The sequence below is a fragment of the Gossypium hirsutum genome, unplaced genomic scaffold, assembly GCF_007990345.1.
Source record: "Gossypium hirsutum isolate 1008001.06 unplaced genomic scaffold, Gossypium_hirsutum_v2.1 scaffold_200, whole genome shotgun sequence".
In the NCBI taxonomy this organism is placed as follows: Eukaryota; Viridiplantae; Streptophyta; class Magnoliopsida; order Malvales; family Malvaceae; genus Gossypium; species Gossypium hirsutum.
Genome location: NW_024402871.1, coordinates 7,561 through 35,203, shown reverse-complemented (window position 1 = coordinate 35,203; position 27,643 = coordinate 7,561). Strand labels below are relative to the sequence as shown.

At 33.1% G+C, this 27,643-nt stretch overlaps 1 protein-coding gene, 1 non-coding gene and 1 pseudogene across 2 annotated transcripts; all 3 read left to right on the top strand.

The window, feature by feature from the left end:
- The first annotated feature begins 3,028 nt into the window (after positions 1–3,028).
- Positions 3,029–3,657, top strand: LOC121226472 (kiwellin-1-like; annotated as a pseudogene).
- A 2,267-nt stretch (positions 3,658–5,924) lies between these two features.
- TRNAD-GUC (transfer RNA aspartic acid (anticodon GUC)) lies at positions 5,925–5,996 on the top strand. The gene has a single exon. It is a non-coding gene; the product is annotated as a tRNA-Asp (tRNA).
- Positions 5,997–10,592: 4,596 nt separating this feature from the next.
- LOC121226473 (kiwellin-1) lies at positions 10,593–12,465 on the top strand. Its single transcript, XM_041110365.1, has 2 exons — positions 10,593–10,658; positions 11,807–12,465. The coding sequence occupies exons 1-2, from the start codon at positions 10,593–10,595 to the stop codon at positions 12,347–12,349; spliced, it is 609 nt and encodes a 202-aa protein (XP_040966299.1). The 3' UTR covers positions 12,350–12,465.
- The last annotated feature ends 15,178 nt before the right edge of the window (positions 12,466–27,643 follow it).

Below are 27,643 nucleotides of genomic sequence, written 5' to 3'. Positions count from 1 at the left end.
CTGTGCAACCTTCTCAAAACATACAAAGCGGCCGCCTTTGCATACGTTGAAAAGCTTACTTCTTAAGGGACATGGACGGAAGGTCAGCCCATAGTGCAGAGAAACAATGAATACTAGTTTAGAAGGCAAAGTACGGATTCTAAGCCTCATGAGCCCTTTTGGGGATTTTTGACAACTTTTGGCTAGATGGGTTTAGTGGCTCATGGTTGTGGTGGAAAAGAAAATAAATAAAATAAAAATGGAGATTTTATTGAAAAGAAATATGAGAAGAACAAAAGCTTAGACTTTTGGGGAGAGAGTGTTTACAGGAAATAAATAAAAGATGGATCTCTTTTGAGTCACTTCACCCCATATTTATAGTGCTAGGGGAGATAGTCTAACCCTACTTAAATTCTTAAAAGATAAATACATTTAATTGAAGATAAATAAAGATAAATAAAATAAAATGCTAAAAATAATCCTTAATAATTATCTCAATATTAATTATCCTAATATAATTAAAATAGAGTTTTAATAGAATAAAATCTCTTCTTTTTGCATTTCAACCCTTGTGTCCTCCATGCTTGCACTTTTGGCACCAACTTTTCCTTGTGTCGCACATCGGCCCATTTTATTTCTAAATTCACACTTTTGGCCCTTAATTTTACTTTTGCCTCAAATTTAGTCCCTATGAGATAAAAGATCATAAATAGCTCAAATTAGCAGGATCATACTCAGAATAAATATATAATTAATAAATAAAAATACATTATTCTAAAGTGTTATCAATAAAAGCAATATTCGGTATTTAGGAATTTTGGGAAACTGAACCCTAACTTACCGGGTTTTGATTTTTCATTTGACCCAAATAACCAGATATCCTTCTCAAAATGCATAGGTTTTAAAGAGTTAAAAGATAAACTTAATTTTGAAGATTAAAAATGTTGCGCCCTAACTCACTAGGTTTGGCATTTTATTTCTTTGAAATAAGAGTGTCTTATCATGTAATTCAATTTATTCCAAGTTAAAAGGATTGTATTTTGAAATCATTTCAAATTTTTGACACTAAGAAATTAAACAATCAATTCGGTACCAATATTGGGTGTTATAAATGTGCTAACCCGTCCTCGTGCGTAATTGACTCCCGAGCCTATTTTCTCAAAGTTTGTAGACCTATAATTGTTTTCAAAGTGGTCCGATCACACATCAAGAAAAGATCGGTAGCGACTCTAATTTTTATTTTTAAGTCGACTACTAATTTTTGTTTTCAAAAAAATGGTTTTGACAGGGTTGGTTGGGCATTAAACGCCTTTAATGGTGTGTTGGGATGATCGGAGATGGTGTGTAGCAGATGGGGCTAGGAAAAACTGCATATGTATCTGATCTGTTCTATACCTGAAACTAGAATTGCTTCTGTTATCTAGCTGAATCTTAGGATTTGAGAATTATCTTATAAATCTACTTTAATTGAATGTACATCTTTTATGCATTGGGTTCACAACTCATTTCGTTGTTAATTGGATTTCAGGTGGCTCTCAAGCTTTCGATTATCTTTACTTTAAATCTTACCATTAGTAATCTCAGCTTTCTCTGATAGTATGATGGTTGGGAAGATTAAATAGTTAGTTAATTTTTGTGTTAGTTATAAAATGTTGAATGATTTCATTTTGGTTGTGTTTATAAATGCAGTTTTCCTAATACCGACAATGTAACTCACTGGACTTGGTCTGGACGTTTAGGCCGGGTTTAGGGTATTACATGTTGTGCTAGAGTTTTAATCCAATTTAAAAATTGGTACGTATGACCGAGTAAACGTCAGGCATGCTAACATTGATATTTCCGCCGCCATTTGCAAGTACTATGGCGTACCGTGCTATGAAAGAGACGACAGATTGTCTCTTGACTTGAACAATTTCACAAATGTTGACACAGATGCCGTTCTTAGAGAATTTCATCCTACTAAAAAGCCTTAAAATAAAAAATGGTCACCAAACTGTAGCGCTTTTTCAATATATGTACTTCAAAATTTTCCTTTTTTGTCAGAAGTTCTACTTGAACTTTCATTATGTTAACATTATTGGTCCTTCCGTGGATTGCCGTTTGAAATAATTGTCTGAGTCAACCAGAGCCTGACACGTAATCAAAAACTAAATTCGAGTATGTTTTAGTATGCAATTTGTTTGACAAAAAAATATTTTATTTTTATTTAACGTTTTAAAATTATTTTATTTTAATATTAAAGACAACATATTTTAATGTTTATACTGTAGAATTGTATACTATTATAAATTAAATTTTTATATGAAATAATTATATAATATATTATAAAACTAAAAGTTGAATTGGGTTTCTGGTCCAGAAATTATTGAGTTAAATTTTTTACCCAAATCTAATTTTGGTGCTTAATATTTTTATATGCACATTTCGGACCAAATTTCAAATTCTGGTCTGCCAATTAAAACAATATTATATGCTGCTGCTTTAACTAGGAAAGTTACTTTGTCAAGGTTTATATACTTATCGCTCCTCCTTTGGCTCTTTCGCCTTGGTTCTTTCCTGTGAACGGAATTTGAGACAGAAATTCTAACACTACAATATATAAATATTGTAAGAAGTATACGTGTAATGTATGTATAGAAAATAATTTTCATTGCAAAACTCTTATGGAAAATGAAAAGCTAAGTGTAACCATCTTCAAATCCATCCAATTTAGGCATCAGCCAGTAAAATGATTTGCTGACAAGTATAATCTAAAGCCCCTTTGATCTTCATCAACAAATAGCTGCCATAAGAAATTTTAAGAAAAATAAACTAAAAGTGAACCAAACCTGCAGGAACCTCCCACATAGATGCTTCTGAATGATAAATATATTACAAAATTTGGGTAAATGATAAAATACAATTTTATCAGCTTCAGTCCATCATAAATTTTCATAGTGAAAGACCAATATTTTAAATTACTCATTGCTAAGATCTCTATATATTGCTTTTACCACTTGAAGTTTTCTGCACTAAAACATCTAAACAGAAGTGACTTAAAGAAGATAAAATGAAGAAGCAAGTAATTTGTTCGACTGTCTTTCCTCTCCTTTGCATTCTTCTTCTTTTTCTTAGTGTTGAAGCACAGACGTGCAGCCCTAGTGGCAAGATCAAAGGGAAAACCCCTCCACCAGGGCAATGCAACCAGGAAAATGATTCTGATTGTTGCAAGGATGGCAAGTGGTACACGACATACAAATGTTCACCCCCTGTATCAAGCCAAACGAAAGCAACACTGACGCTTAACAGCTTTGAGCCAGATGGAGACGGTGGTGCACCATCTGAATGTGACAACCAGTACCACTCCGATGATGACCCTGTGGTGGCACTTTCTACAGGGTGGTATAACAACGGAAAGAGGTGTTTGAATTATATCAACATCCATGGCAATGGAAGATCTGTGAGGGCTAAAGTTGTGGATGAATGCGATTCTACTATGGGATGCGATTCGGACCATGATTATCAGCCCCTTGCCCTAACAACATTGTTGATGCCTCGAAAGCAGTTTGGAAGGCTCTTGGAGTGCCTGAGAGCGACTGGGGCGGGATGGATATCTACTGGTCTGATACTGATTAATCACTTGATCCATATTTTTATTTATAATGTATGTACTAGAGTAAAGATTTCTTGTGCGTCTTAGTTAACATTTATGTTACTATTAATGTAAATTTATGTATATATTATGTATTTTGAGCCATAAACTATGTTTTAAATCTTCATTATCTGCTCTATCCTTACTTCTTAATTGGAGAAATTCTTAGTGGATTCTCGAAATCAGATGAGTGTTGGATTTGGTAGGCGTTCGATAGGGGTATAAACAAGGCACTTGTGCTCGCATGTTATTCGAAAGAAATTCGAAATCGTTTCAAGCATGCGCAGCTTGAGTTATCAAGTGAGCCATGTTTGAGTACCTTATTACTTGATTTGAGCAGCTCGCGAGCTCGATCGAGTTTTTTTTATTAATAATACATTTTCAATATTTTTAATATTAGATTACTATGTCGTATACGAAACGGGTTCAAATTTAAGCTCGAATATGTAAATACTTTTTCTAACCAAGCTTAAATAGTTTGATTTTACCACGAGCCGAGTTGGAGCGTCTAGAATAATATTCGACCAAATTGGAGCCATATTTCAAGCAATGAATTTTGAGTAGAGCTCCAGCATGAATAATCTCAACAACCAGGGAGCTTATATCCATAAATCAAATGGCATATGGGTATAAAGTTCATTGTCTTTTTAACTGTTACTCTTCCATGTTTTCATAGGTCATGACTTGCGGGTCTCATCCTACGAGAACTAGGTAACATGTTTCTGGTAAGAACTAACACTGCTAGTTCATGGTTGCCTTAATTTATCAAAAAAAATTTAGGTGTATATTATGGGTTAGTATTTGGTACATTGGCGAAATATTTTTTTTTATTCCACAAGCAACCTTAAAAATTGTTATGTGTTTCTTTTTTTTAAAATGTTTTTTTAAATATTTTATTATATTCTTGTAGGACATTTGTCAACCCCTAACCTTACGGGCGGAGTCTAAAATCTCTAGTCGCAGTGTATCAAATATTTCCCCTCCTATTTTTTCCACAACTTTTCCAAATTTAGTAAATAAACATCTAATAAATACATTCCATAAAACATATATACATTTTAATGTCAACCTAAAAGGTAATAGAAAAATACAAATATAATCAATATTCAAAGTCCACTTTTATTCCTTCCATTTTATGCATGTATGCAAGCCTCTAAATAGCATTAATGCTGAAACAACACAAAGAATTATAAATCAAATAATTGGAAGTTTAAGGTTTTTTAACCTGTTTTTTCCTATTTTAAATTTTTTTCTTAGTTTTACTTTATATCTTTTAATCGTATTTCACATCATTTGTTATACATCATATTTTTCTCTGATTTTTTACATTAAGATTATGGAAGGGAATCATTCATTAATGATTTGAAGAATGAATTCAATGAGAGTGTAATCAAACAGTTGCAGTGCGAGACTGAGATTTTTACCAGAAACGATTTATTACATTCAGTAGGATAGTAATTCTCTCTTAATAGAAGCCGACGGAATTGTTATTCTCAGAAAATAGAATTTATACTTAGAAAATAAATTCTCACTATTTTTTGGCGGACTAATAAACTTGAAAACTTACATGAACTGTTGTGTTTATAGCTCTACCAGTGTCATCTATCTATAGGGAGAGACGGGAGAATCTTGATTGAATTAGTAGAAAACAAATAATATTTATTTAATAGAAAAACTAATATTCTAATTTAGAGATATTTATTTAATAAAATTTCAAACACCAAATATATATTTTTTAGAGTTATTTCAAAGAAGTACGTGTTGAAATATGTATAGAATATAATTTTGTATGCCAAAATTATATGAAAAATGAAAAAGCACAATGTAACCATCTTCAAATCCCTCCAATTTAGGCGTCAGCCAATAAAATGTTCTGTTGACAAGTATAACTAATATAAGGCCTCTTGTCTCCAAACCAACCCATTTCATCTTTATCAACAAATTGCTGCCATAATATATAAAAAATAAATAAGTGAATCCAACCTGCAGGAACCTCCCACAAAGATGCTTCTGAATGATAAATACATTACAAAACTTGGGTAAATGATAAAATACCATATTATCAGCTGTATCATAAGTCATCAATTTTAGCGGTCCACCATAATTTTTTAGCACTTCACAGTTTTGTCATGACTTTTCATCCTATTTTGTATAGATCATGAAGAACAAACAAAGGAGATAATATACAAATGTTGAGGTTGAACTCTAAATAAACTAAAACGACCGATTAATCTACGGTCTCTTCTTTGCTTCTTTTGCGACCAAATTTGGCATGTTCCAAAGAGTAAAATGAATTTTAAAACCTGATCACCAAGTCGTTGTAGTATAGTGGTGAGTATTCCCGCCTGTCACGCGGGTGACCCGGGTTCGATCCCCGGCAACGGCGTTTTAAGAAGACCTTTTTTTTTTGTCAAACTTGAATGAAAATTTAACTTCCCTAAATGTCTATTCGGAGCCTTTTGGAACAGTGAAAGCAGTTTGAGCTTAATTCAGAGTTTTACTTTTAAAACTTCATTTCATGTTTTCAACTGTTTCAATTAACTTCAATGACTGGTGTCAATTAAGGAAGAAAATGAGAGAAATTTGCTAGAAAAGATGAACGAAATTACTAAAAAAGCCTTAAACTAAATAATGGTCTCCAAACTATAACGCTTTTTCAATTTATGTACTTAAAACTTTTCTTTTTTTCTCAGAAGTGTCATTTGAACTTTCATTATGTTAACACTATCGTTCCTTCCGTGAATTGCCGTTTAAAATAGTTGTCTGAGTCAACCAGAGCCTGACACGTAATCAAAAAATAAATGTTTAAAACTCAGGCTGTGAAATTTTGGGTTCAAAATGTTTAAAAACTTTTTTGAATTATTCCGATTTTTTATGAAAACTGATATTTTAATTTTCGTAAAGTGAAACCAAGACTTTGGCGCCGATTCAAGTAAGAAACTTCAAACTTTAGATACGCTTTAGATACTTTTACATTAGTTACTTTAGTAAAACTGTTTACCTCTAGAGACGGTAGCAAATCAAACATTCTCTAAACTCTAATAAAACTCTAGATTTGGGATTTTTCATTAAACTTAAGCTAATTCATAAAATTCTGAAATTGTAGATAAGATAATGAGTACGCAAGGTGCACGATGTCATGGTACTCATGCGCGAGGAGCACAAATAATTTCACTTTTGTACAAAACAAGATTCAAACTTGGAAACTAAGGGTAATCTAAGACCTTACCACTATACTAACACCCTCATTCTTGTTAACAATTAAACAAACATTACAGATAAACTAGATATGACTAGCTGGATATAGGGATAAAAATAACAAAAATTTAATTAGAAGGAAACATAAGCAAGATCTCAAACACACATCTAGAACACTTAGCCATTGAGCCAAATCGATTTACTTTACACAATAAACAATTCATATATTAAGAAACTTGGGGCGTTGCCGTTTTTTTTTAATTTTAAAGCAACATATTTTAATATTTATTTATAGTATTGTATAGTATTACAAATTTAATTTTTATATGATATAAATTATATAATACACTACAGAACTAAAAATTGAGTTGGGTTTGGCTCAGTTAGGCCAGTCTTACCTCTTCTATAATTTATATGAGTTAAATTTTTTACCCAAATCTAATTTTCGCGCTAAATATTTTTATATGCAAATTTACAAATTACGGAAAAAATTTTACTTTTGGTCTAACATATCTTTTTCCGGCGAATTAAAACAATATTATATGTTCCCGCTTTACCATCACAAGAGTATAAGTGCCCAGTGATTGAGACAAAAGATTATCATGCTAACGAATTTGCAACTTTCATGGAATGGTGTGATTTTTTAGGTGTTAGCGGCCGACGCAAGGATATCGCAATTACTTTTGGAGTTTTGATTTATTGTGGGTGAGTAATAGGTGAGTCTCTAACCTGACTCTTGCATGCGTACTGTTCTAATAGAAGTACATCTAAATGACGATAGTATCTCTATTAATCAGTAAGTGAAAGAAGCATAGTAAAAATGATATACATGTTATGAGAAAATATATGAAGTTCTATGGAATAAAATGTGAATGGGTAAGTATGCATGTATAATTTGAAATATTGAACTCCAAAATTGATCCCAAACATTGCCAAGAAGGGGTTATTGTCGTTTCTCTCAACTAACTTGGGTAAGATCTCTTTTCTCCTCAATTTCTTTGTTAATCTTGTCAATTAAAAACCAAAATTTCTAGATCTGGAATCTGGGAGACTTTAAATATTTTCAAAGGTATTTTTCCAGATTTTAATGAGGTCTCAAAACATTTTAAAATTCAGCCCCAATTTCGACCACCATAGATGGTCGTGCGTGCGCATATGTGTAGAATAGGGGGCTATTTTGTTTCTTGAATCTTTCACATTTAATTCCAGCCATAATTTGAGTTCTTGAAACCTCCTAATAAACTATTAAACTCATGTAAATTAGGGAAAAATGTTCTTGATTGTTTGGGCATTCGAAACTCACAAATCGAGAAGCGTAAGTGAAATTAAACGTAAAATTAATTGTTGTTTCGACATAGTTGTACGGTAAAGGTTATTGGTTGATTAAAGTGAAGGAATTTAATCATTATTATCTACTTATTTTCCAGTATATTATTGAATTAGGTGTTGACCCAGGCACCCCGAATCAACCGTAAAGTCGAAGAACGATCGTACATACGGTTCGCATAGATACATGGTAAGGAATCGAACTAGTTTGAATTCATAAAATGGTTATTAATTTGAAAATTGGTTTGAACCCATAAGTGGGTATTTGAAAGTTGGTTAAATGGTAAATTGATTGAATTTATACTAAATTTTGGTTTAGGATCATATAAAGGTTTATTAAGGAAAATTGGAAGATTCACTATGGTGTTGCGAGAAAGCGAAAAATAAGGTGTGGGTCCTAAACTTGTAAAATTTGTTTGATAATGATAAATGTCATGCTATATTTGATAAATTAACTTTCTTATTGGTTTGAGTTAATAGCCAAAATTTTAGTTTTGTGAGTGCCCGAACCAGGTGCTTTTCGAGCCTTAAAAGATTGTTGTGTTGGCAACATTGCTAGCTTGACTATATGAATGTGTAATTGAGATTGTTATGTATAATTATATTACGTGATATGAGAATGTTTGATTGAATGGTACGAAATGTTGAGATATTAGGTTTATGCATGATTTAAATGCATGAAATATTACTATGATATATATACGTGAGGTTGCTATTGCTACATAGTGAAATTCGTAAAGTATGTGAATTGAACGCTATTGATAGATACCATCTGAATGGTAATTTGAAAATTGAACACTGCTTCCTTTTACTGAAAGTACGTGATTATTGAGGACATGTTGAACATGTCGAATAAATGTAAAAAGTATTGAAATATGATTATGTATGAATTTGTATGACACATTGCATGTGCATTGGGATGGGATTTTATGGTTGACGGAGGAGTTCCGTGGAGTACCGGCAGCATAATAAGCCCCATATATTTGTAGTCAGTGCACTGCTTTTGGAGTACCGAAGGGATTGGCGATTATATCGCATTATTTATTTGGCAATTTCAATGCATTATTGATTATTGGTGGTTTTACCACATTGAGCTTTGCTCACATACATTAGAGTTTGGCAAACGGGTTCTGGGGAACTCGTGGTGTGTAGCGGATGGTATGGGTAGGATCTCACATGTGCATTTTCCCGATCATGAGCATTTGAAATTATTATTGGTAATGTTTGATTGTGCTATTGCTTCCTCTATGAAATTGATTGTATTAATGCTTAATACTTGCTTGTTTAATCTCACACTAAGCTTGTTAAGCTCACATCATTACCTCAACTTCTCAGCTAATGATGGAACTTAGGATTGGAATTGGCACGCGGATGTACGGCCGGCCTCGGACTTTACTTCGTCAAATTATTTTAAGTTAATTATATTTTAGGCTTATTTTATTATTATTTGATTTTAGATTGTAAAGTTTCTTTAAACTGTGGTTTGGGACTGTTTGAGATTTTGGGGTTTTTTATGCATGCACGACATGCATATTGGGTATAGAGACACGGTATTTTATAAATATTTTGAAATGGACTATGCATGATATATGACTAAATTAATAATTTGACTAGTAATGGTACATTTCCCTTGCTAAGAAGATAACAAAATGATTTTTCGAAGGCAACGCCAATAGTTAGGTTTTTTTAAAAAATTAACTGAATTCACCAATTCAACAAACATGGTTGGACAAAGTAAATGGACGTTTTTCCAAAGATAACAATAGAAACCATGGTTTTATAAAAGGGAGTACTTGAAGGTTTTTAAATATCATTAGGGTAGCTTTGACATTAAGGTGTCCAATGCAGCTTTCCCGATTCGACCATGACTTCTAGGTACAGTTTAGGAGGTTACACTTGGATTCATTGATCAATTTCCTTTTCTTTTTCTTTTTACTTTACCTTTGGTAGTTTTCTTCTTTTGCAAGTATCACACCATTTTGGATTGGGGAGCACGACACTTCTCGATTCAATCCATTCGACTACAACAATCAATACGATTTAATTTTTCTTTTCCTTTATTTATTATTACTGTTTTTCTTATTTCCAATTTAAAGTTTTTAATTTAAGTATTGACTGCTTTCCTTTGGATATTGAGTTTATTTTTATTGGCTTTAAGTGCGAAAATTAAAAGAATGCCCCTGAGAATGCGTAAACGATCTCGTTCCCACACCGCCTCGGTTTTGTCATTGAAATACGATGGTGTTAAATTTGAATAGCAAGAGGCCGCAGATTTTTATCAAACAATTTAGGGACATACTTTCATCCTTGAACATGATTTTGATCTAGCCTCATCGTTTAATGATGAGATATAGGACGATGTACACTTTCATTGTTGGGACAATTTTTGCTTGCTTCCCAAGCAAGCTGGCATTGTACCTGTAGTGCTAGAGTTACTCCAATTTCAAAATTGGTACGCATGACCGACTATACGCCAGGCATGCTAACACTGATATTTCCCGTGCCGCCATTTGCGAGTACCATGGTGTACCGTGCTATGAAAGAGACGACCTATTGTCTCTTGACTTGAACAATTTCACAATGTTGACACGGATGCCATTCTTAGAGAATTTTATCCTACTAAAAAGCCTTAAAATAAAATTTGTCCTCAAAAAATTGTCCTTTGAAATAATTGTCTGAGTCAACCAAAGGCTGACACGTAATCAAAAACTAAATTCGAGTATGTTTTAGTATGCAAATTGTTTTACAAAAAAAATATTTTTTTATTTAACTTTTTAAAATGATTTTATTTTAATTTTAAAGACAACAGATTTTAATGTTTATACTATAGTATCGTATACTATTATAAATTAAATTTTATATGAAATAAATTATATAATATATTATAAAACTAAAAATTGAATTGGGTTTCTGGTCCAGAAATTATTGAGTTAATTTTTTTATCCAAATCTAATTTTGGTGCTTAATATTTTTATATGCACAGGACCAAATTTCAAATTTTGGTCTGCCAATTAAAACAATATTATATGCTGCTGCTTTAACTACGAAAGTTACTTTGTCAACGTTTATATACTTATCGCTTTTCCTTTGGCTCTTTCACCTTGGTTCTTTCCTGTGAACGGAATTTGAGACAGAAATTCTAACACTACTATTGGACCGGATATCAGGAATATGATTTTTATATGTATATATATTTAAAGATATTGTAAAGAAGTATACGTATAATGTATGTATAGAAAATAATTTTCATTGCAAAACTCTTATGGAAAATGAAAAGCTAAGTGTAACCATCTTCAAATCCATCCAATTTAGGCATCAGCCAGTAAAATGATTTGCTGACAAGTATAATCTAAAGCCCCTTTGATCTTCATCAACAAATAGCTGCCATAAGAAATTTAAGAAAAATAAGCTAAAAGTGAACCAAACCTGCAGGAACCTCCCACATATATGCTTCTGAATGATAAATATATTACAAAATTTGGGTAAATGATAAAATCCAATTTTATCAGCTTCAGTCCATCATAAATTTTCATAGTGAATGACCAGTATTTTAAATTACTCATTGCTAAGATCTCTATATATTGCTTTTACCACTTGAAGTTTTCTGCACTAAAACATCAAAACAGAAGTGACTTAAAGAAGATAAAAATGAAGAAGCAAGTAATTTGTTAGACTGTCTTTCCTCTCCTTTGCATTCTTCTTCTTTTTCTTAGTGTTGAAGCACAGACGTGCAGCCCTAGTGGCAAGATCAAAGGGAAAACCCCTCCACCAGGGCAATGCAACCAGGAAAATGATTCTGATTGTTGCAAGGATGGCAAGTGGTACACGACATACAAATGTTCACCCCCTGTATCAAGCCAAACGAAAGCAACACTGACGCTTAACAGCTTTGAGCCAGATGGAGACGGTGGTGCACCATCTGAATGTGACAACCAGTACCACTCCGATGATGACCCTGTGGTGGCACTTTCTACAGGGTGGTATAACAACGGAAAGAGGTGTTTGAATTATATCAACATCCATGGCAATGGAAGATCTGTGAGGGCTAAAGTTGTGGAAGAATGCGATTCTACTATGGGATGCGATTCGGACCATGATTATCAGCCCCCTTGCCCTAACAACATTGTTGATGCCTCGAAAGCAGTTTGGAAGGCTCTTGGAGTGCCTGAGAACGATTGGGGCGGGATGGATATCTACTGGTCTGATACTGATTAATCACTTGATCCATATTTATATTTATAATGTATGTACTAGAGTAAAGATTTCTTGTGCGTCTTAGTTAACATTTATGTTACTATTAATGTAAAATTTATGTATATATTATGTATTTTGAGCCGTAAACTATATTTTAAATCTTCATTATCTGCTCTATCCTTACTTCTTACTTGGAGAATTTTTTAGTTGATTCTTGAAATCAAATGAGTGTTGGATTTGGTATGCGTTTGATAGCGGTATAAACAAGGCACTTGTGCTCCTAAGTCATCCGAAAGAAATTCGAAATCGATTCAAGCGTGAGCAGCTTGAGTTATCTAGTGAGCCATGTTTGAGTACCTTACTACTTGGTTTTAGCAGCTCGAATATGTAAATGCTTTATCTAACCAAGCTTAGATAGTTTGATTTTACCACGAGCCGAGTTGGAGCTTCTGGAATAGGATTCGACCAAATTGGAGCCATATTTCAAGCAATGAATTTTGAGTAGAGCTCGAGCATGATGAATCTCAACAATGAGGGAGCATATATACATAAATCAAATGGCATATGGGTATAAAGTTCATTGTCTTTTTAACTGTTTCTCTTCCATGTTTTCATAGGTCATGACTTGCGGGTAATATTCATCAATCTTCTCATCCTACGTAAACTAGGTAACATGTTTCTGGTAAGAACTAACACTGCTAGTTCATGGTTGCCTTAATTTATCAAAAATTTTACCTTACTCGGATTTAGTCACCAGGGCTGGACATAGATATGCTTTTCTTTTTCAAGATTTTCATATAGTTGAAAAGTCTTTGGAAGATTATATCTTAGTATTTCTGTGCACACATGTACGTTGTATGTAAGATCTTAAAGAAAAACGATTAGTGGAGTTTTTGTTTCACCAGCACAGGGTTTTGGATGAAGGGATTATAGTCCCAGATGTTGATGGATCAGCCTGCTTTAAAAAAACACCATATGTGCCGACAAGCAGGCTCGGTGATAATTCAAGAAAGCAACCGAATCAAATATTGAAAGCTGCTATGACCGTGAACAAAGAAAAAAAAAATTTTCTCCTATTTGATAAAGACTGGGAAGAATCAACTAAGGAGAGAATTTACAAATGTGGAGGTTGAACTCTCACCAATCAATCTACGTATCTAGTTTGTTACCAGTCAAAGCTTTTCGTTGAACAACTAAAACTACTCTAAATATTGTCCTCCCTTGGCTTCTTTTGTCCCTTTGCGGCCAAATTTGGAATGTTACAACAATTACAGTAACTTGAACAGTACCAGCAAGTAAGTCGTTCTAGTATAGTGGTAAGTATTCCCGCCTGTCACGCGGGTGACCTGGGTTCGATCCCCGGCAACGTCGATTATATCTTTTCTTTTTAATCTTTCTAGCTTTTTTTAGTGATGCAATCAGATAATCTACTTCCCTAAATGCTTATTTGGAGCCTTTTGGGACAGTGAAAAGCAAGATTGTTAAAGCTGCGGCACTCACGCTTAATTCAGAGTTTTACTTGTAAAATTTTATTTCATGTTTGAACTCTTTCAATTAAGTTTGTTTATGTGATCAACTTCAATCACTGGCGTCTATTAAGCAAGCAACCCTATGCTTCAACAACACTTTGCATCAACAGCCTATGCTTCCACCCCTAGATTAAAAACCAAGTCTCCTAGATCCTTTAATAAGAATCTCAGTTAAAGTTTTTGTTACTATTAATTAATGTAAAAGTCATATATATATATATTATGTATTTTGAGTCGTAAATTATGTTATAAATTAATCTTCATCGTTAGCTCTATTCTTACTTCTTATTTGGAGAAATTCTTAGTACTTGAATTTAGATGAGTGCTTGATTTGGTTTGTTTTATAGAGGTGTAAATGATGCACGTGTGCTCGGAAGTTGCTTGAGTTAATTCGAAAAGAAAATTCAACTTTGATTAAGGGATTATCGAGCCAAGCTCAAGTTTGTGCAGCTTGAATTATCAAATGAACTAGGTTTCTTTAGGGTTAAGGTACCTAAGAGGTCCTGTATTATAGTGTCTGGATCAACTTAGCCCATCTATTATTCAATGAGTTAGTTTGGTCCTATATGACTAAATTAATCCATCTAATAATAGAGGAACATATTTCATCCGAACTACCTCTCAGGTACATTCACTATTTCTTTAGTCATGATTTTTTTCAATATTGTTTCTATTAAATCTATATAGTACCATGTATATATTGTTAAACCAAGCTCAAGATTGAGTAGCTTGAGTTATCAAGCGAGCTAGATTTGAGTATCTTAATACTAGTTTTGAACAGCTCGAGAGCTTAATCAAATTTTTAATTGATAATAGTATTTTTAATTTTAGATTACGACTTTACCTTTCATACACTTGAAACTCAAATTTCAAAATTTTTTTTAGTAAAGTATAAAAATTTTGTATATGGAATGAGTTTGAATTGAAGCTAAAATATGTAAATCAGGTGAACGAGCTTACTTTAATAGAGCTTAAATAGAGTTAAAGCTTCTAAAATAGTATTTGATTGAGCAAGAGTGGAGTTTTGAACAACAAATGTCAAGTAGAGCTTGCGCTTCTCATTGTTTGAGTACAGCCCTAGTGTTTTACTCTTGTATATTCAATATTATTTTTTGTTTTTTTCATGAATTTTGAGGATCCTTATAGGATCATCATATGGATCAACATAGTCCATAATTATTGTTTGTAATCAAATGGTCAAGTTTCAACTCACTAAATTACAGTTAAACAGGAAAATTCAAATCCTACTTGGAGTGTACAATAGAGGTGGTGATAACACTATTCGTGGAAATCCTAATCTGAGACTAGAGTTTGCCACCCTTTGCAATTTACTTAGGCTTGTTGGGTCTTTTCGTGTATCAGGCCAATTATATGTTCTATCTTATCTTTTAACGAACTTATATAATTTATTCAAACCTAATAAATATGTTATCCTATGTCCAAACTATTATTTATTCTTTTTAATTAATTAAATTAAATTAAATATATTATTTTCTCAACCTAATTTTAATTTCATTGAAGTCATGACAACTTTATCGTACTAAAATTTATGTTAATACTTTTCTTTTTTTGGCACTTCAGAAGTGTCATTTCAAATTTCATTATGTTAACACTATCGTTCTTTCCGTAAATTGCCATTTAAAATAATTGTCTAACAACCAGAGCCCGACATGTAATCAAAAAATAAATGTTTAAAATTCGGATTGTGAAATTTGGGTTCAAAATTTTCAAAAACTTTTTTGAATTATTTGGAATTTTTACAAAAATTGATATTTTAATTTTCGTAAAGTGAAACCAAGACTTTGGCGCCGATTCAAGTAAGAATCTTCGAACTCTAGATATGCTTTAGATACTTTTACATTAGTTACTTTAGTACAACTATTTACCTCTAGAGACGGTAGCAAATTAAACATTCTTTAAACTCTGATAAAACTCTAGCGTTAGGATTTTTCATTAAACCTAAGCTCATTCATACAACTTTGAAATTGTAGATAAGATAATAAGTAGGCAAGGTGCACGATGTCATGGTACTCATGCGCGAGGAGCACAAATAATTCCACTTTTGTACAAAACAAGATTCAAACTTGGAAACTAAGGGTAACCTAAGACTTTACCACTGAACCAACAATCTCATTCTTGTTAACAATTAAACAAAGAATATAGATAAACTACGTGTGACTAGTTAGATATACGGATAAAAATAACAAAAACTTAAGTAGAAGGAAACATATACAAGATCTCAAACACACATCTAGAACACTTAACCATTGAGCCATATCAATTTACTTTACACAATAAAAAATTCAAATATTAAGAAACTTGGCACGTTACAGATTTTTTTCTAAAATTTTAAAGACAACATATTTTAATGTTTATATTTTAGTATTGTATAGTATTATAAATTTAATTTTTATATGATAAAAATTATATAATATACTATAGAACTAAAAATTGAGTTGGGTTTGGCTCAGTTAGGCTAGTCTTAACTCTTCCATAATTTATATGAGTTAAATTTTTTACCCAAATCTAATTTTCGTGCTTAATACTTTTATATGCAAATATCCAAATTACAGACAAAATTTTAAATTTTGATCTAACATATCTTCTTCCTGCGAATTAAAACACTATTATATGTTGCTGTTTTACCAACTCAAGAATATAAGTGCCCAGTGATTGAGACAAAAGATTATTATGCTAATGAATTTGCAACTTTCATGGAATGGTGTGATTTTTCAGGTGTTCGCAGACCACGCAAGAGAATCCAGAAATGATTAAGGATAAGGAAGAAGATACGACTCTCAAGAGGCTCTAGTCGCGCGCTAAACAAAAGACTTGTTTGAGTGTCGAGGACACCGATGAAACCCCATTTCAGTGGTGTTATTGACTGCCTATGGTAATTGAACAACGATTTGTAAATAATTAGATCTTTTGAGCATGGATTCCATTTAATTCCTACATTTAGATTTGATTTTAAATTGTATTAGTTTAATGTTAGACTTGGTAGGTTGATTTTTTATGATTGAGATGAAAATTGATGATTTTGTCATGTTGTTAGGGATTAGTTCAGTGAAATTGCGATACCCAATGGGGCATATTGCGACTTTCTGGATAGTTTCGAGAGGGACCAAAAATCTTTAGTGGTATCACAATATCCACCTCCTGATATCGCAATACCCTTTGAAATTTCAAAAGTGATACCCAGTTCCAACTTGGGTCACGTAATACCCAGTTCCAAATATCGCAACCTAAAGCCTCTAAATACACCAAAACTCTTAAACCTTCTCTTATTTCCCCAAAACATTTATTCTAAACCTTTAAAAACTCTTCCCCTATTAATTTCTCTCAATCTCCCCTTCAAATTTCTTTCGTGTAACATCCAAGATTTAACTCCACAAAAATGTAGATATATATCAAAATAAAGAATTAACTCAATGGTTAGTTATTTAATGTAAAAGCATGAAATTAGTTTGAGGTCTCAAGTTTAAGTCTCAACTCTTACAAAATAAATTGATTTTTGCAAATTCTCTCTTTTTTTTTTGTGGGTTGCCATCTAAGCCTAGTAAACCAAAGTATAAATTTAATTTTTTATGAAAATAATCAGCCTTTGAATCGTTTTTTCTTCTACGTTAGCCGTCCCTAACCTCCTCTCCCTCTCTTTATCTTTACTTTTTTCTTTTCCCATTTTCCTACATTGTTCACATTGTCTACACCTCCCTTTTACCATCTTCTTCTTTTTTGCAGCAAGATTGTGCACCATCTTCTTTACTATATTGCTTCAATTTCCCCCAAAATAAATTAGCCTTAAATATGAAATATTGAACTCCAAAATCAATCCCAAACATTGCCAAGAAGGTGTCATTGTCGTTTCTCTCAACTAGCTTGGGTAAGATCTCTTTTCTCCTCATTTATTGGATAATCTTGTCAATTAACAACTAAAATTTCCAGATCTGGAATTTGGGATATTTTAAATGTTTTTAAAGGCATTTTTCCAGTATTTAATGAGGTCTCAAACAATTTTAAAATTCAGCCCAATTTTCAACCACCTGGGTGGTGGTGCGTGCGCATATTTGTAGATTAGGGGGCTGTTTTGTTTCTTGAATCTTTCCCATTTAATTCCAGCCATAATTTGAGTTCTTGAACCCTTCTAATCATTTATTAAACACATTCCAATTAGGGGAACCTTTATTGATCATTTGGGCATTCGAAACTCAAAAATCGAGAAGCGTAAGTGCAATTAAGCGTAAAATTAATTGTTGTTTCGACATAGTTGTACGGTAAAGGTTATTGGTTGATTAAGTGAAGGAATTTAATCATTATTAGATACTTATTTTCCAGTATATTATTGAATTAGGTGCTGACCCAAACACCCCGAATCAACCGTAAAGCCGAAGAGCGATCGTACGTACAGTTCGCATCGATACATGCTAAGAAATCGAACTAGTTTGAATTCATAAAATAGTTATTAATTTGAAAATTGGTTTCAACCCATAAGTGGGTGATTTAGAGTTGGTTAAATGGTAAATTGATTGAATTTATACTAAATTTTAGTTTAGGATTGTATAAAGGTTTATTAAAGGAAAATTGAAAGATTCACTAGGGTGTTGCGAGAAAGCGAAAAATAAGGTGTGGGTCCTAATCTTGTAAATTTTTTTGATAATGATAAATGTCATGTTATATTTGATAAATTAGTTTGCTGATTGGTTTAACTTAATAGCCAAAATTTTAGTTTTGTAAATGGTCGAACCAGGTGCGTTTCGAGCCTTAAAAGATTGTTGTGTTGGCAACATTACTAGTTTGACTGTATGAATGTGTAATTGAGACTGTTATGCATAATTATATTATGTGATATGAGAATGTTTGATTGAATGGTATGAAATGTTGAGATATTAGGTTTATGCATGATTTAAATGCATGAAATATTACTATAATATATATATGTGAGGTTGCTATTGCTACACAGTGAAATTCGTAAAGTATGTGAATTGAACGCTATTGATAGATACCATCTTAATGGTAATTTGAAAATTGGAACACTGCTTCCTTTTACTGAAAGTATGAGATTATTGAGGACATGTTGAACATGTCGAATAAATGTAAAAAGTATTGAATATGATTATGTATGAATTTGTATGACATATTGCATGTGCATTGGGATGAGATTTTGTGATTGACGGAGGAGTTCCGTGAAGTACCGACAGCATATTAAGCCCGCATATATTTGTAGTCAGTGCACTGCATTTGGAGTACCAAGGGGATTGGCGATTATATCGCATTATTTATTTGGCAGTTTTAATGCATTATTGTTTATTGGTGGTTTTACCACTTTGAGCGCTCCTCACATACATTGGAGTTTGGCAGACGGGTTCTGGGGAACTCATGGTGTGTAGCGGATGGTATGGGTAGGATCTCACATGTGCATTTTTCCGATCATGTGCATTTGAAATTATTAATGGTAATGTTTGATTGTGCTATTGGTACCTTTAAGAAATTGCTTGTATTAATGCTTAATACTTGCTTGTTTAGTCTCACACTGAGCTTGTTAAGCTCACCTTACTATCTCAACTTAGGATCAGAATTGGCATGCGAACGTACGAAGGACCTCGACTTTACTTCGTCAAATTATTTTAATTTAATTATATTTTAGGCTTATTTTATTATTATTATTCGATTTTGGATTGTAAAGTTTCTTTAAACTGTGGTTTGGAACTGTTTGAGATTTTGGGGTTTTTCATGCATGTATGACATGCATAGGTATCGATACACAATATTTTATAAATATGTTGAAATGGACTATGCATGGTATATGCTAAATTAATAATTTGACCGGTAATGGTACATTTCCCCTACTAAGAAGATAACAAAATGAATTTTTGAAGGCAACGCCGATAGTTGGGTTTTTTTTTTAACTTCACCTAATTCACTAATTCAACCTAAACATGGTTGGACTAAGTAAATGAACGTTTTTCCAAAGCTAACAATAGAAACCACGGTATTATAAAAGGGAGTACTTGAAGGTTTTTAACTATCGTTAGGGTAGGTTCAACATTAAGGTGTCGAATGCGGCCTTCCCGATTCGACCATAATGTCTAGGCCGAGTTTAAGAGGTTACACTTCGATTCATTGATCAATTTCTTCTTTTTTTTACTTTACCTTTTGTTAGTTTTCTTCTTTTGCAAGTATCACACCATTTTGGCCTAGGGAACACGACACTTCTCAATTCAATCCATTCGACTACAACAATCAATACGATTTAAGTTTTCTTTCCATTTATTTATTATTACTTTTTTTCTTATTTCCATTTTAATGTTTTTAATTTACGTATTGACTGCTTTCCATTGGATATTGAGTTTATTTTTATTGACTTTAAGTGTGAAAATTAAAAGAATGCCCATGAGAATGCGTAAACAATCTCGTTCCCACACCGCTTCGATTTTGTCGTCAAAATACGATGGTGTTAAATTTGCATAGCAAGAGGCCACGATTTTTTATCAAACAATTCAGGGACGTACGTTCATCCCTGAACATGATTTTGATCCAGCCTCCTCGTTTAATGATGAGATATAGGACGATGTACACTTTCATCGTTCGGATAATTTTTTGATTGATTCCAAGCAAGCTGCCAGTGTACCTGTAGTGCTAGAGTTTTACTCCAATTTAAAAATTGGTCCACACGGGCATGTTCCCAAGTCATGTACAAGCCGTGTGACTCACTATTTATGATTTAAAACCACATGGACAGAAAACATGGACGTGTGTCAGGCTGTGTGAGCCACACGGGCAAGCACATGGGCATGTGCCAGGCCGTGTGGCATATAAATAGGATCCGGACCTTAGTTTTGAGGCATTCAGTGTTGTCTAACACAAGCACTGACGTCCACAATGTATTTATGATTTGAATTTAATTATATGAGGACTATTTGATGCTCTGAGACTGAGATATGAATTATATAAATGCATGTGTAATGATGGCTCTTAATAATACTGATCAGTATTATCTATTTTTGAATTGAATTGGAATGACTAAACAGATGTCGTTGATATTTGCAGTTTGCATTTGCATAGGTTGGGATATTGTGAAGGAGGAAGTAATCTGCTCTGAATCAGTGGCTAAGCCGCAATGCATATATATGAATCTGGTGCTTTGTTGCATTTCAATCTAGCAGCTAGTCTGCATCTCTATAAATGTGTCAAACAGAAACTAGGATACCTAGCCCAGCTAACCAAACCCAAACCCAATTACAAACCCAAATACAATCCCTAGCCAAACTACCATACGGCCCAACACCAGAATAGAACCAGAAACCCTAGCCACATATTGCTTCAGTGCTGCAGCAACTAGGACCCAGCCTCTGCCCTCGCACGTGCGCTACCGCCACGTACCACGCCTCCACGCCACGCACCTCCGTACGCCGTAACTACAAATGACACAAAAATAGTGCAGTAAAAAGAAAAAGATAATTGTATATTTTATTTTGATTTTATTTTCTTTTTTGGGTTATAAAACAAAAGGAAGAGCCTTTGTAAGTTTTTTACAGGATTGTATCAGAAAATTAAAAAAATCAATCAAAAGCAAAAGACTAAGTTTTTTTAAGGTGATTTTTCTTTTTTCTTTTAGTTGTTTTCTGGGTTCTTTCTTTCTGGTTTCATTAATCGCATAAAAAAGAAAAGAAAGGAAACAAGGGACTTACCTGGTGGCTGGATCTTCGCTTACTCCGTTGTAATCGGAGTCTGGCGGAGATCGAAAGGCCAGAGAGGCTTGGGTCTCCTAGCAACTGGCAGCTAGGTTTTCGGCCATCTCAAATGGCCTGAGGTCGTCTTAGTTCTTTTAATTTTATACAAATTGTTCGACGACGCTATTTTAACCTGCTTCTATGGTTTCAAAATGACATCGTATTAGGGGTGAGACCCGATGACCGACCCAAACAAGATTAGATCCGCGCGTTCTGGGTTCGTAAGGGTTATTTGCGCATTGATCCTTGATTTTATCTCTCCACTTCAATTTCATCTGTTATTCTTTTAAATTCACCCTGTTTGTTTTGAGTTCTTTCATTTTGGTCTCTGTCACTGCGCTGCGTTTTGGGAGGCAGAATATTTCCGATATGATCCCCCATGTTGCCTGCTTGCTGCACCTTGGCCCATCCCTTTATTTTAATTCTGTTTGTTACCTTCTAGATTTGTTTTGATTTTGATCTAGTCCTTGAACTTTACCTTAAATTGCTTTAATATACATTACATTGTAATTTACTATGTGTATTGCTTTACTTATTTATTTTAAATTTTTGTATATAATGTCTGTTTTAATATATATATCCATTTTATTTAGTTTAATTTATTTCTTATTTTAAGATTTACTTCAAATTGCTTTATTTTATTTTCTATTTTACTTATTATATCAATTTTCTATAGGTTATTTTAATTCACTATGAAAATTATCTATTCCAAATTATTTTCATGTATTATTTTTAATTACTTTATGTATTAAATATTTTAAAATTATCATATATCATTATCTTCATCAAGTATTATCGTTTTTTAAATTATTATATCTATCATTGCTAAAATTTGCGATATTTCTCATATTTATATATATTTCCATGTTTTGAAATTTTGCATTAAAACGTTTTTATATGGTACCATTTTTTATATGTGTACAGTTATATTTATTCTATACAATGACTTTCGCATTATTATAACCATTAACCTTAATTTCTTTAGTTGACATCTTTAATACATATATTTGTTTAAATCTATCTTTATATATATTTAATTTATTTCTTTAAAAAATATACCTATTTTAGTATACTTTAAAGTTCATTTACATATTAACATTTCATATAATATTTTTTTTACTCCGTTTATTTTAATATATAATTTATTTGATTCTAATTTCCTTTCTTTCCTGCTATTCATTTTTCTATATCATAAAACTTGTTATATTGTATTTATGCTATTTACCATGGTGTTTCTTTTAAAATTAGCTTTTAATCCATTAGCTTAAGATTGTCAATATGATGCGAGATTATTTTGTTTATTTATATCGTTTGTTTATTTATTGTCCATTAACGAGCATTTTATTTCACAAATTATCATTTGGGATATACACTATCAGTCAATCACATTACATGATTTAAAAGATTATGTTTCATTCAGGCATTAAATCATTCTATTTCGTAAATTTTCAAAATGCTCGGTGTTCACGATTCTCGAGAGAATTGTGCCCTAACTTACTGAGCTTCAATTCTTTTCGATGAATTTAGATAGTTAAATATTTATTTTATAATAAAACCGTATAGTTTTGAAATAAAGCCTTTCGGGATTTCAAAATGTTAGATCCTAACTCACTGGATGTGACGTTTTGCTACCTCGAACTAAGGATTTTTAAAATAAATGCAATATTTGTATTTAGGAATTTTGAAATACTATGGGATGTGATTGGCTCTAGCAGTCTTCTCAATTTTGAATTGAACGCAAGAGTACCTGGAGCAATCTGGTCATAAGAAACAAAAAACAAGATTAGTACATTACCAGTCCCCGTTAACGGCGCCAAATTTGATGCGGTCGTTGAAAGCACCAAAAATATCCTATCCCTAGTAAATAATGAAAAAGAATAGTAAAAGGGAAGTAGGGTCAAATCCACAGGGACTGGATTTGCACAATATCTTGTTCTGTAAATCCCAGCAGAATCTTGCCCAAGAACCTGCGTTCTTGAAAATAAAAAAATAATGAATTAAAGGTTTGGATCTGGAAACAAAAAATAAAATAAAAACATAATTAAGAATATTGAATCGAAAATTTGAGAAATTAAAAATAGAGTTGAGAGAAAGGAAATTCTTATGGGAGATTCCACCTCCAACCACTAGCTCCAAGGATTTAGACTTACGATTTGGCGGAACCTGTCTCTAGCCAACAATCGCTTCTGTGGGATCGTCTTATGCTAGATCAACGATTCTCAACTGCGAATCCCACGCCATTTTGTCTCTTGGGCTCGCCAACCTCTGACGTAGTAAGCTAATAGACCGACTGTGCAACCTTCCCAAAACATACAAAGCGACCGCCTTTGCATATGTTGAAAAGCTTACTTCTTAAGGGACATGGACGGAAGGTCAGCCCGTAGTGTGGAGAAACGATGAATACTCATTGAGAAGGCTAAGTACGGATTCTAAGCCTCATGAGCCCTTTTGGGGATTTTGACAACTTTTGGCTAGATGGGTTTAGTGGCTCATGGTTGTGGTGGAAAAGAAAATAAATAAAATAAAATGGAGATTTTATTGAAAAGAAATATGAGAAGAACAAAAGCCTAGACTTTTGGGAGAGAGTGTTTACAGAAAAAATAAAAGATGGATCTCTTTTGAGTCACTTCACCCCTATTTATAGTGCTAGGGGAGATAGTCTAATCCTACTTAAATTCTTAAAAGATAAATACATTTAATTGAAGATAAATAAAGATAAATAAAATAAAATCCTAAAATAATCCTTAATAATTATCTCAATATTAATTATCCTAATATATTAAAATAGAGTTTAATAGAATAAAATCTCTTCTTTTTGCATTTCAACCCTTGTGTCCTCCATGCTTGCACTTTTGGCACCAACTTTTCCTTATGTCGCACATTGGCCCATTTTATCTCTAAATTCACGCTTTTGGCCCTTAATTTTACTTTTGCCTCAAATTTAGTCCCTATGAGATAAAAGATCATAGTCAGCAATACAATATATAATTAATAAATAAAAATATGTTATTCTAGAGTGTTATCAAATTCCCCTATTTAGCCCATGCTTGCCCTCAAGTATGGTTCCTATCTACTGTGAAAGTTAGATTCTGCCATAAAGAAATACCACTCCAAATTTTTATAAAATCAGTCAAAAATGCATATGAAAATAAAGAAAACCCTAAGCTTGCTTTAAGTAAAACAGAAAAAGTTTCCATTTAATAACACAAAAATTAGAATCGACTTGAATTATTTAATGAAATTAGGTAAATTACCAAACCTACCAATACACCCTATTGCTTCCTCCTTTAGTCCCCAATTATTATATTTTTTTCTTTTTTTTCTCTTTTTTTTCTGCTTTAGGAATATACTAAACCTTTTGACGCGAAGAGAGATGACAGCCAAGCACCCCACCCCGGTTACTCAGCCCAGCAAACTCCTAATTTATTATAATTTTTTCTTAAGAACACATCGAACCTTTTGACGCGAAAGAGATGACAGCCAAGCACCCCACCCCGGTTACTCAGCCCAACATGTTCTTAAAAATAATTCCGGTTAGGAGTTTTACCTAACACGTCACACAACCTTTGACACGAAATAGGATGACAACCCAAACACCCTACCCCGGTTACTCAGTCAGTCATGTTTTAAGCTGCACTCATAATCACGGAAACATTAAATGATATTTTAATATAACTTTTTTTATGAGGACTTTAGAGAAAAAAAATCAAGTGTCAAAAATAAGTTTCAGTAATTACCTTAGTAGTCATCAACATATTTTAGCATGCAACATATTAAGTGTCCACTTGTATTAAACTTGATCAATTTTACGAAAAGCAAGATAAAGTTAACTTTATGAATCACAATTATTTTTAGCCTAATAAGAATAAAACAGTGGAGACGGCATCAATTATGGAAAATCCATAATTTCTCAGAAAACAAGAATCATGCTTGTAGGTCAAATAGTAGGCAATTCTTGGTAAAAATCTTGGGCATGAAAAGAGGCAGGAAGTTCTAAAAAAAATAAATATGGACAAAATGGAGCCTCAAGAAGCAACACCAGCCAAAAATAATCACAGCAACAGCAACAACAACCAAAATCACAGCAGAAAATGATAGTAATAATGAAGAGTACATCCCCTACTGAAACCACATTGTCCTCAATGTGGATGAAAAGAAATAAATAGGTACAAAATTTTAGAAAAACTCCCTGTATTGTTTCTGTCGATCGTATATAATGGCAATGAGCTCGGTTAGTTGCTGGCCAAAGGTTTCAAGTTGGCCTCAATGCGCTCTAAGAGTTGCTCAACGGTTTTCTTCTCATTTTGCTATGTTTTATCTAAGCAAAAGAAGAAAAATTTATTAATATCCAAATAAGTAAAATAAAATAAATAAAGTATAAATAAAGTAAAGAAAAAAATAAAAAATAAAAATAATATTGGGTTGCCTCCCAACAAGCGCTTGTTTAACGTCGTTAGCTCGACGCCGTTATTGATTCTATGGTGGTTCCAAATGGATTTTCTCAACCGTGTGAGCTTGAAAATTCTCATAAAATGGCTTCAACGTTGGCCATTGACTACGAACCGCTTTCCAGATTCTTCACTCTCTATTTCAACTGCTCCATGTGTAAACACTTTAGTAACAATAAAAGGTCCTTGCCATCGTGATTGAAGCTTACCTGGGAATAACTTTAACACGAGTTATAAAGTAAAACTTTTTGTCCTACCGAAAAATTCTTCTGAGCTATTCTCTTTTTGTGAAACAACTTTGTCTTGTCTTTGTAAGTGTGAGCATTTCATAGGCATCATTGCGAATTTCTTCTAACTCTTGGATGTCTAATTTCCTTGCCTTTCCTACGGGTTCTAACTCCATGTTACATTGTCGAATGGCCCAATAAGCTTTATGTTCCAATTCGACTAGAAGGTGGCAAGCTTTACCAAAAACAAGTCGATACGGGGTCATACCAATCAGTCCCTTATACGCAGTTCGATAGGCCCAAAGTGCGTCATTTAGCCGAAGGCTCCAATCCTTTCGGTTAGGACGAACTATTTTCTCCAAAATAGTCTTGATTTCCCTGTTTGAGACCTCAGCTTGACCGTTTGTTTAGGGATGGTAAGCCGTAGCTATACGGTGGTGGACTCCGTATTCTACCAACAGTGCCTCCATGACCTTATTGCAAAAGTGGGTGCCACGACCACTGATTAGGGATCGAGGTGTGCTAAACCTGGAAAAATAGTTCGTTTAAAACTCCATAGCAGTTTTGGCATTATCATTGTGAGTAGGCTTTGCTTCTACCCATTTAAAAACATAGTCTATTGCTAGAATTATATATACATTCTAAATGAAGAAATAAATGGGCCCATGAAATCGATGCCCCATACATAAAAGATTTCGCATACATGAATCAGGGGAAAGGGGCATTTGATTTCATTTAGTGAAGTTACCTGTATGTTGGCACCTATCACAAGACTTACATAAGTTATATGCATCACAAAAAATTATAGGCCAATATAGCCCACATTCTAACATCTTATGAGCGGTCTATTTAGGGCCAAAGTGACCTGCGCAATCTTCAGCATGACAAAAATTAATTATAGAAGTTACCTCAGTTTCTGGAACACATCTTCATATTATCTGGTCTGAAAGTGTTTCCACAAGTATGGGTCGTCTCAAATGTAATATCGAGCATTGTGTCTGAACTTGTACCTCGTAGAACGTGCTAACTCAGTGGTAATGATCCTGTGGCTAGAAAGTTTACTGTATCTGCATACCATGGAGACGTACCTTGGTCAAGAATAGGCTCTCATTAGGGAATTCTTCCTTAATAGGGACATCATCAAAAGGTACTCTTATTCTGCTTAAGTGGCTAGCCACTAAATTCTCGCATCCCCTTTTGTCTTGAATCTCGATGTCAAATTCTTAGAGTAGCAAATCCAACTAATGAGCCTCAGTTTTGCTTCCTTCTTCGAGATCAAGTACCTGAGGGATGCATGATCAGAAAAAATAATTACTTTAGATCCCAATAAATAAGGTCAAATTTTGTCTAAAGCAAATACAACGGCTAAGAGTTCTTTTTC